Here is a 12,450-nt window from a genome sequence, read left to right on the forward strand (position 1 = left end):
CAGTGCCTGTAATCTGGTTCAGGTTATTAATCAACCCACTCAACAGGAAGCTTCTCACTGTAACCAGTGCCTGTAATCTGGTTCAGGTTATTAATCAACCCACTCAACAGGAAGCTTCTCACTGTAACCAGTGTCTGTAATCTGGTTCAGGTTATTAATCAACCCACTCAACAGGAAGCTTCTCACTGTAACCAGTGTCTGTAATCTGGTTCAGGTTATTAATCAACCCACTCAACAGGAAGCTTCTCACTGTAACCAGTGCCTGTAATCTGGTTCAGGTTATTAATCAACCCACTCAACAGGAAGCTTCTCACTGTAACCAGTGTCTGTAATCTGGTTCAGGTTATTAATCAACCCACTCAACAGGAAGCTTCTCACTGTAACCAGTGTCTGTAATCTGGTTCAGGTTATTAATCAACCTACCAGGGTGTTTACAAACACTACAGGAACAAGATCATCAACATGTATTGATCAAATTGTTACTAACACTGTAGAACTTTGTTCTACAGCTGTATCCGTACCCATTTGATGCAGTGATCACAATAGTGGCTATATCCAGGAAAGACAATGTTCCAACAGCTGGGCCTAAAATAGTGTAGAACAGATCCTATAAAAGATGGACTTTTAAGTGGAGGATGTTAAACATCTTCGTTGAAGTGATTAATGAGGAGCATCCAGACGCTGCATTTGATGAATTTATGAAATTGCTCCTTCCAATTATTGATACACATTAGACAGAGCCATTATAGCATGGAACTCTGTTCCATCTCGTATTGCTCAAAATGAACAACAAACCTGTTTTTTTTTAAACCCAGACACGGCACAACGCCTCCCCCCCCGTTTGACCTAAATGGTTTGTGTGTATGTATGTGTAGGCTGTGTGCCTTCTGGAAAACTATTTTTATTTTATTGATTTAGTTCTGACCTTGAGCTGTTCTTGTCTATTAAATGGTCTGTATTCTCATGTTTCATCTTTTATATATATATATGCTTTTGCAACAGCTAATGGGGATCCTAATAAAATCCCCCAAAAAACAATAACCACACCACACTCATTGACAATATGAACAGAAGAACCCCAGCATGGTGATTCATTTGACTGTTACTTTGTATCAGTTAGAAACTACCTTTGACTGGAGAGTCTGAGAGATGTACAGCTGAAACAGGAGCCATCTTGAAGCTTCCCTGAAAACACAGAGAGAAACAGATATATTGACCTATAAAGGCAGGCTGCAACAGAATAGTACATGACAGGGCAGAGAGTCAGTTTACAGTATGCCACTCATTCATCATCCAGGATGGATACTACAGCCAGCTTGGGTCCATCGGGCCCCACTGCCCTTTGGTCCGCGAGGGGTTTGCGAAACCACCCAAGGCAAAAGAACAGCCAGACCTCCTCAGCCATTGCACAAGTTGTCTTCATCAGCAGCTCTATTGTAAGAACCCTGTGCTATCCTGGAGCACAAGTACAGGACATTACAAAGCTGCTTCCGGCCGTTCTATGACCTTTGCCGGGAACTGTCGTAGTCCACGTGGGGTCAAACGACATCAGGAGAGCTAGCTCAGAACTTCTGCTAAATGACTTAAATGTAATGTAAATGAAAAATTATTTTAAAGAACTGATTCTAGCACTGAAAGATTACAAAAAGCAGCCAATCAATTCAGGTCCGGTATCATCATTGGGCCGCGGGTGTGAAGGATTCAGCAGGCTACTGGCATTACACGCCTGGCTAAAAGAATACTGTAACTCTGTCGGACTGACTTCTATAGATACTAAACCTATATAAACACCTACACCTATAAACACCTCTATAAACACCTACACCTCTATAAACACCTACACCTCTATAAACACCTCTATAAACACCTACACCTCTATAAACACCTCTATAAACACCTCTATAAACACCTCTATAAACACCTCTATAAACACCTCTATAAACACCTACACCTCTATAAACACCTACACCTCTATAAACACCTCTATAAACACCTCTATAAACACCTCTATAAACACCTCTATAAACACCTCTATAAACACCTCTATAAACACCTCTATAAACACCTACACCTCTATAAACACCTACACCTCTATAAACACCTCTATAAACACCTCTATAAACACCTCTATAAACACCTACACCTCTATAAACACCTCTATAAACACCTAGACCTCTATAAACACCTACACCTCTATAAACACCTCTATAAACACCTCTATAAACACCTCTATAAACACCTACACCTCTATAAACACCTCTATAAACACCTCTATAAACACCTCTATAAACACCTCTATAAACACCTCTATAAACACCTCTATAAACACCTCTATAAACACCTACACCTCTATAAACACCTCTATAAACACCTACACCTCTATAAACACCTCTATAAACACCTCTATAAACACCTACACCTCTATAAACACCTCTATAAACACCTACACCTCTATAAACACCTCTATAAACACCTCTATAAACACCTCTATAAACACCTCTATAAACACCTACACCTCTATAAACACCTCTATAAACACCTAGACCTCTATAAACACCTCTATAAACACCTAGACCTCTATAAACACCTCTATAAACACCTAGACCTCTATAAACACCTCTATAAACACCTCTATAAACACCTCTATAAACACCTCTATAAACACCTACACCTATATAAACACCTACACCTCTATAAACACCTAGACCTCTATAAACACCTCTATAAACACCTACACCTCTATAAACACCTACACCTCTATAAACACCTAGACCTCTATAAACACCTACACCTCTATAAACACCTCTATAAACACCTCTATAAACACCTCTATAAACACCTCTATAAACACCTCTATAAACACCTCTATAAACACCTAGACCTCTATAAACACCTACACCTCTATAAACACCTACACCTCTATAAACACCTCTATAAACACCTCTATAAACACCTAGACCTCTATAAACACCTCTATAAACACCTACACCTCTATAAACACCTACACCTCTATAAACACCTAGACCTCTATAAACACCTACACCTCTATAAACACCTCTATAAACACCTCTATAAACACCTCTATAAACACCTCTATAAACACCTCTATAAACACCTACACCTCTATAAACACCTCTATAAACACCTACACCTCTATAAACACCTACACCTCTATAAACACCTCTATAAACACCTCTATAAACACCTAGACCTCTATAAACACCTCTATAAACACCTCTATAAACACCTAGACCTCTATAAACACCTCTATAAACACCTCTATAAACACCTCTATAAACACCTCTATAAACACCTCTATAAACACCTAGACCTCTATAAACACCTCTATAAACACCTACACCTCTATAAACACCTCTATAAACACCTCTATAAACACCTAGACCTCTATAAACACCTCTATAAACACCTCTATAAACACCTAGACCTCTATAAACACCTACACCTCTATAAACACCTAGACCTCTATAAACACCTCTATAAACACCTCTATAAACACCTCTATAAACACCTACACCTCTATAAACACCTAGACCTCTATAAACACCTCTATAAACACCTCTATAAACACCTACACCTCTATAAACACCTCTATAAACACCTCTATAAACACCTAGACCTCTATAAACACCTCTATAAACACCTACACCTCTATAAACACCTACACCTCTATAAACACCTACACCTCTATAAACACCTACACCTCTATAAACACCTAGACCTCTATAAACACCTCTATAAACACCTCTATAAACACCTAGACCTCTATAAACACCTACACCTCTATAAACACCTACACCTCTATAAACACCTACACCTCTATAAACACCTAGACCTCTATAAACACCTCTATAAACACCTCTATAAACACCTCTATAAACACCTAGACCTCTATAAACACCTCTATAAACACCTCTATAAACACCTACACCTCTATAAACACCTAGACCTCTATAAACACCTAGACCTCTATAAACACCTCTATAAACACCTACACCTCTATAAACACCTACACCTCTATAAACACCTACACCTCTATAAACACCTACACCTCTATAAACACCTACACCTCTATAAACACCTCTATAAACACCTACACCTCTATAAACACCTACACCTCTATAAACACCTACACCTCTATAAACACCTAGACCTCTATAAACACCTAGACCTCTATAAACACCTACACCTCTATAAACACCTAGACCTCTATAAACACCTACACCTCTATAAACACCTAGACCTCTATAAACACCTCTATAAACACCTCTATAAACACCTCTATAAACACCTAGACCTCTATAAACACCTCTATAAACACCTAGACCTCTATAAACACCTCTATAAACACCTCTATAAACACCTACACCTCTATAAACACCTCTATAAACACCTAGACCTCTATAAACACCTCTATAAACACCTCTATAAACACCTCTATAAACACCTCTATAAACACCTCTATAAACACCTCTATAAACACCTACACCTCTATAAACACCTAGACCTCTATAAACACCTCTATAAACACCTCTATAAACACCTCTATAAACACCTCTATAAACACCTACACCTCTATAAACACCTCTATAAACACCTCTATAAACACCTCTATAAACACCTCTATAAACACCTCTATAAACACCTCTATAAACACCTAGACCTCTATAAACACCTAGACCTCTATAAACACCTCTATAAACACCTCTATAAACACCTCTATAAACACCTAGACCTCTATAAACACCTCTATAAACACCTCTATAAACACCTCTATAAACACCTCTATAAACACCTCTATAAACACCTACACCTCTATAAACACCTCTATAAACACCTAGACCTCTATAAACACCTACACCTCTATAAACACCTACACCTCTATAAACACCTAGACCTCTATAAACACCTCTATAAACACCTCTATAAACACCTCTATAAACACCTCTATAAACACCTAGACCTCTATAAACACCTCTATAAACACCTCTATAAACACCTAGACCTCTATAAACACCTCTATAAACACCTAGACCTCTATAAACACCTACACCTCTATAAACACCTACACCTCTATAAACACCTCTATAAACACCTACACCTCTATAAACACCTACACCTCTATAAACACCTCTATAAACACCTACACCTCTATAAACACCTACACCTCTATAAACACCTACACCTCTATAAACACCTACACCTCTATAAACACCTACACCTCTATAAACACCTACACCTCTATAAACACCTAGACCTCTATAAACACCTCTATAAACACCTCTATAAACACCTCTATAAACACCTAGACCTCTATAAACACCTAGACCTCTATAAACACCTACACCTCTATAAACACCTAGACCTCTATAAACACCTAGACCTCTATAAACACCTCTATAAACACCTCTATAAACACCTAGACCTCTATAAACACCTCTATAAACACCTCTATAAACACCTAGACCTCTATAAACACCTCTATAAACACCTCTATAAACACCTCTATAAACACCTCTATAAACACCTCTATAAACACCTAGACCTCTATAAACACCTCTATAAACACCTACACCTCTATAAACACCTCTATAAACACCTCTATAAACACCTAGACCTCTATAAACACCTCTATAAACACCTCTATAAACACCTAGACCTCTATAAACACCTACACCTCTATAAACACCTAGACCTCTATAAACACCTCTATAAACACCTCTATAAACACCTCTATAAACACCTACACCTCTATAAACACCTAGACCTCTATAAACACCTCTATAAACACCTCTATAAACACCTACACCTCTATAAACACCTCTATAAACACCTCTATAAACACCTAGACCTCTATAAACACCTCTATAAACACCTACACCTCTATAAACACCTACACCTCTATAAACACCTACACCTCTATAAACACCTACACCTCTATAAACACCTAGACCTCTATAAACACCTCTATAAACACCTCTATAAACACCTAGACCTCTATAAACACCTACACCTCTATAAACACCTACACCTCTATAAACACCTAGACCTCTATAAACACCTAGACCTCTATAAACACCTCTATAAACACCTCTATAAACACCTCTATAAACACCTAGACCTCTATAAACACCTCTATAAACACTCTATAAACACACACCTCTATAAACACCTAGACCTCTATAAACACCTAGACCTCTATAAACACCTCTATAAACACCTACACCTCTATAAACACCTACACCTCTATAAACACCTACACCTCTATAAACACCTACACCTCTATAAACACCTACACCTCTATAAACACCTCTATAAACACCTACACCTCTATAAACACCTACACCTCTATAAACACCTACACCTCTATAAACACCTAGACCTCTATAAACACCTAGACCTCTATAAACACCTACACCTCTATAAACACCTAGACCTCTATAAACACCTACACCTCTATAAACACCTAGACCTCTATAAACACCTCTATAAACACCTCTATAAACACCTCTATAAACACCTAGACCTCTATAAACACCTCTATAAACACCTAGACCTCTATAAACACCTCTATAAACACCTCTATAAACACCTACACCTCTATAAACACCTCTATAAACACCTAGACCTCTATAAACACCTCTATAAACACCTCTATAAACACCTCTATAAACACCTCTATAAACACCTCTATAAACACCTACACCTCTATAAACACCTAGACCTCTATAAACACCTCTATAAACACCTCTATAAACACCTCTATAAACACCTCTATAAACACCTACACCTCTATAAACACCTCTATAAACACCTCTATAAACACCTCTATAAACACCTCTATAAACACCTCTATAAACACCTCTATAAACACCTAGACCTCTATAAACACCTAGACCTCTATAAACACCTCTATAAACACCTCTATAAACACCTCTATAAACACCTAGACCTCTATAAACACCTCTATAAACACCTCTATAAACACCTCTATAAACACCTCTATAAACACCTCTATAAACACCTCTATAAACACCTCTATAAACACCTACACCTCTATAAACACCTACACCTCTATAAACACCTACACCTCTATAAACACCTAGACCTCTATAAACACCTCTATAAACACCTCTATAAACACCTCTATAAACACCTCTATAAACACCTAGACCTCTATAAACACCTCTATAAACACCTCTATAAACACCTAGACCTCTATAAACACCTCTATAAACACCTAGACCTCTATAAACACCTACACCTCTATAAACACCTACACCTCTATAAACACCTCTATAAACACCTACACCTCTATAAACACCTACACCTCTATAAACACCTCTATAAACACCTACACCTCTATAAACACCTACACCTCTATAAACACCTACACCTCTATAAACACCTACACCTCTATAAACACCTACACCTCTATAAACACCTACACCTCTATAAACACCTAGACCTCTATAAACACCTCTATAAACACCTCTATAAACACCTCTATAAACACCTAGACCTCTATAAACACCTAGACCTCTATAAACACCTAGACCTCTATAAACACCTACACCTCTATAAACACCTAGACCTCTATAAACACCTCTATAAACACCTCTATAAACACCTAGACCTCTATAAACACCTCTATAAACACCTAGACCTCTATAAACACCTACATAAATGTTCAAATTCATGCAATAAACAACCCAATCAATGAGTAAACATGTCATGAACAGATCTAATGGACTGATTGTTGATGAAATTGAGAGAATTGAGACTGCTGGCATGTCCCTGCTACTCCCTCACAACACGTCTCCACGCTTCACCACACGTCTCCACGCTTCACCACACGTCTCCACGCTTCACCACACGTCTCCACGCTTCACCACACGTCTCCACGCTTCACCACACGTCTCCACGCTTCACCACACGTCTCCACGCTTCACCACACGTCTCCACGCTTCACCACACGTCTCCACGCTTCACCACACGTCTCCACGACACGTCTCCACGCTTCACGACACGTCTCCACGCTTCACCACACGTCTCCACGCTTCACCACACGTCTCCACGCTTCACCACACGTCTCCACGCTTCACGACACGTCTCCACGACACGTCTCCACACGTCTCCACGCTTCACGACACGTCTCCACGCTTCACCACACGTCTCCACGCTTCACCACACGTCTCACCACACGTCTCCACGCTTCACCACACGTCTCCACGCTTCACGACACGTCTCCACGCTTCACGACACGTCTCCACACGTCTCCACGCTTCACCACACGTCTCCACGCTTCACCACACGTCTCCACGCTTCACCACACGTCTCCACGCTTCACGACACGTCTCCACGCTTCACGACACGTCTCCACACGTCTCCACGCTTCACCACACGTCTCCACGACACGTCTCCACGACACGTCTCCACGCTTCACGACACGTCTCCACGCTTCACCACACGTCTCCACGCTTCACCACACGTCTCCACGCTTCACAACACGTCTCCACGCTTCACAACACGTCTCCACGCTTCACCACACGTCTCCACGCTTCACAACACGTCTCCACGCTTCACAACACGTCTCCACGCTTCACAACACGTCTCCACGCTTCACAACACGTCTCCACAACTTCCAGACCGACTAAATGGGTTTTGCTCTGGTGGTTTATACCAGGTTTAACTTGCCATGTAAAACAGGTCTGTCTCGGGGGTGCTGAGATATATACAGGGAAACGGCCCCATAGCAGGCCAGGGAAACGGCACCATAGCAGGCCAGGGAAACGGCACCATAGCAGGCCAGGGAAACGGCACCATAGCAGGCCAGGGAAAGGGAAACAGGCCAGGGAAACGGCACCATAGCAGGCCAGGGAAACGGCATCATAGCAGGCCAGGGAAACGGCACCATAGCAGGCCAGGGAAACGGCACCATAGCAGGCCAGGGAAACGGCACCATAGCAGGCCAGGGAAACGGCCCCATAGCAGGCCAGGGAAACGGCACCATAGCAGGCCAGGGAAACGGCACCATAGCAGGCCAGGGAAACGGCACCATAGCAGGCCAGGGAAACGGCACCATAGCAGGCCAGGGAAACGGCACCATAGCAGGCCAGGGAAACGGCACCATAGCAGGCCAGGGAAACGGCACCATAGCAGGCCAGGGAAACGGCACCATAGCAGGCCAGGGAAACGGCACCATAGCAGGCCAGGGAAACGGCACCATAGCAGGCCAGGGAAACGGCACCATCCCTATGAACGAACCTGCCCTCGAATGACGTCTCCTCCCATTACTACATTCGCAAGGTGTGGTGCCTTAAGCGATCACATTTCCGACCACGATACACCGCCAAAAATACATACAGGACGTGTTTATAGATATAACAGCATAACAAAATACATTGGAATGGAAATTGACTGAAAGCTGTCGAGGATCTGAAACCTGATGCTTTGTATAGTTAGTGGATGCGCCAGACTAGAGAGCTTTATTAGAATAATGACCGTCGCATAAACACCAACCGGGGAGCCTGATGATAGGGAGATGTGACAACTAACGTTAGTTGTATCTACGTCTTCTAGGCCTCACGGACCGTCCCCCCCCCAGAACCCTGCCATTAGTCTTGGCCTTAGATGACCTGACAATGTAATCACAACCTCTGCAACAGAAACACGTTCAATGCCCACGTTGAACCGCTTAGTTAACGTTGTAGTTAATAGATGAGCTGGAATCGGTCTAGAAGTTGCTGCCGCGCTGTCATACCCGGTGTAATAGAGCAACAAAGGCCGGGACGGGACCATGCCACAACACACGTTTCTGGAACCGGTATACACCGTTACCGGCGGAGCTACTGCTAGTTGCTAACTATAATAACTTATTAACAGAAATAGCCCGTATAGTTAGCTGACGTTACCATTATCTCAGTGAAACAACTAGTTAACCTCTACACGGTCATAAAACACGTTTAGTTATGAACATTTATCTTTCTACAAAGCCAAGGGTTTTACTAACGTTATAGTTATTTAACTGTCTGAACCAGCTAATCTAGTTTAACTACGGTTTCCTCATTAACCAACAATGACATTCACAGCTAAACAGCATTGGCAGTCTAGCTACAATGTTAAAACAAGCTAATACAAATCGAAACATGAACTACAACAAAAGACTTCAACACGTATCGACAGTCGACATGAAGAATCCTTCTCACCGTTGCGGAAATCGCTCTGTAACGAGCGAGATGTTTTCATCAGCGGAGTGCGAGACCTCGTCAACAAGATTAACGCCATGCTCCTGGCTCTGATAACGGCTTTTAGTCGGTCAAACGAATGGAAAACTAACGTGCTGCGCTGCTAGCTACTTTAATATGGCACTAGCTGAACTAGCCCCATGTCCTTGCTTTCTCCGTGGGTGAGTGCGGCGAGGTGGATGAACTGCGGATTATATTGGCTTCCGTCTTCGTCGTTCTTCTTCTTCTTCTTCTTTAAAGTTTAATGGCAGTCCACACCTATTGGTGAATCGCCGCCACCTACTGTACCGGGTACATAACATAACATACTCAATTGCGGGAAGGGGGGATCGGAGATAATAAAACAAATCAATCAAACAACCATCCCACTCCTTCAGTCATATTCAAATCACATCTCTACACAGGTGCCTGTGAGGACGGAGCATTCATCGACAGGATTCATTGTAATGCCTCTGCAGAGAAGTCCCTGAGTCCCAAAAACCGCTCAGCTGCACTCCTCGTACCTGAGAAGCCCACTTCTCATTATTCTTACTGACGCCACCTCACCCAACACAACCACCATTTTAATAGAGAATTCAAAACAGATCTCTCTGGTAACAACATCGATTCAAAACCCTTATTCCAACCAAAAAAAAGACTAAGAACTAAGTTTGGATTTACTAGTTTCCACCACCAATTTAGTTCTCTTATTCCCTTCTGCATTCTCCACTGTAAATCAATTCCTCTCACTCTCTTGTCCACTCCACACGAAATCTGATTCAAACAGAACATCCACTTCCGCCATTTTCCCGTTGATTTATGTCTTCCTGGAGACCGATTTGAGTAGATTACCGTTCTCCTGGCAGCAGGATATAATGGCAGCAACATGAATGCAGAATTGTTTTTGTTTTTTTCAAAATAAGAGTAAAATCAATCAAATGTTATTGTCACATTCGCCGAATAGAGCAGGTGTGGACTTTACCGTGAAACGTTTACCTTCCAACAATTCTGAGTCAAAAAGTAAGAAACATTTGCAAAAGAGGAAATAGTAATACAATAAAACAACAATAATGAGAATATACAGTGTCAGTCAGAAGTTTTAGACCACCTACTCATTCAAGGGTTTCTCTTTATTTTAACTATTTTCTACATTGTAGAATATTTGTAAGTTTGAGTTTGAGTTTATTTTTTATTTTTACAGGGATAGTGCACATTAATCAACATTTCAGTAAAAAGTGCCGGTTTTAGCCAGCCAGCTAATTTTCAACCGCAGTCCCTGGGCAGGTTATTAAAAACCATTACAATAACAATACGGACAATCATCAGTGAGCACATGCAGAGAAACATGGGACAAACAAGATGTAGCATGCAGAGAAACATGGGACAAACAAGATGTAGCATGCAGAGAAACATGGGACAAACAAGATGTAGCATGCAGAGAAACATAGGACAAACAAGATGTAGCATGCAGAGAAACATGGGACAAACAAGATGTAGCATGCAGAGAAACATGGGACAAACAAGATGTAGCATGCAGAGAAACATAGGACAAACAAGATGTAGCATGCAGAGAAACATGGGACAAACAAGATGTAGCATGCAGAGAAACATAGGACAAACAAGATGTAGCATGCAGAGAAACATGGGACAAACAAGATGTAGCATGCAGAGAAACATGGGACAAACAAGATGTAGCATGCAGAGAAACATAGGACAAACAAGATGTAGCATGCAGAGAAACATGGGACAAACAAGATGTAGCATGCAGAGAAACATAGGACAAACAAGATGTAGCATGCAGACAGAGAAACATGGGACAAACAAGATGTAGCATGCAGAGAAACATAGGACAAACAAGATGTAGCATGCAGAGAAACATGGGACAAACAAGATGTAGCATGCAGACAGAGAAACATGGGACAAACAAGATGTAGCATGCAGAGAAACATAGGACAAACAAGATGTAGCATGCAGAGAAACATAGGACAAACAAGATGTAGCATGCAGACAGAGAAACATGGGACAAACAAGATGTAGCATGCAGAGAAACATAGGACAAACAAGATGTAGCATGCAGAGAAACATGGGACAAACAAGATGTAGCATGCAGAGAAACATGGGACAAACAAGATGTAGCATGCAGAGAAACATGGGACAAGCAAGATGTAGCATGCAGAGAAACATGGGACAAGCAAGATGTAGCATG

The 12,450-nt window shown here is 41.3% G+C and overlaps 1 protein-coding gene across 3 annotated transcripts in view; it reads right to left on the reverse strand.

Moving 5' to 3' along the window:
- letm1 (leucine zipper-EF-hand containing transmembrane protein 1) overlaps positions 1-10,523 on the reverse strand; it is a 34,801-nt gene extending 24,278 nt beyond the window's left edge. For 2 of the 3 annotated variants that reach the window (XM_029647345.2, XM_029647342.2), the window contains exons 1-2: positions 10,227-10,522; positions 1,128-1,185 (exon numbers count right to left, since the gene is read on the reverse strand). In XM_029647345.2, the coding sequence (XP_029503205.1) occupies positions 1,128-1,185; positions 10,227-10,305 (137 nt within the window). In that variant the 5' untranslated portion in view covers positions 10,306-10,522. Of the gene's footprint in view, positions 1-1,127; positions 1,186-10,226 lie in introns of all 3 variants that reach the window. The other variant, XM_029647343.2, reaches the window with a different exon arrangement.
- Positions 10,524-12,450: the final 1,927 nt, after the last annotated feature.

The sequence above is a fragment of the Oncorhynchus nerka genome, linkage group LG12, assembly GCF_034236695.1.
Source record: "Oncorhynchus nerka isolate Pitt River linkage group LG12, Oner_Uvic_2.0, whole genome shotgun sequence".
In the NCBI taxonomy this organism is placed as follows: Eukaryota; Metazoa; Chordata; class Actinopteri; order Salmoniformes; family Salmonidae; genus Oncorhynchus; species Oncorhynchus nerka.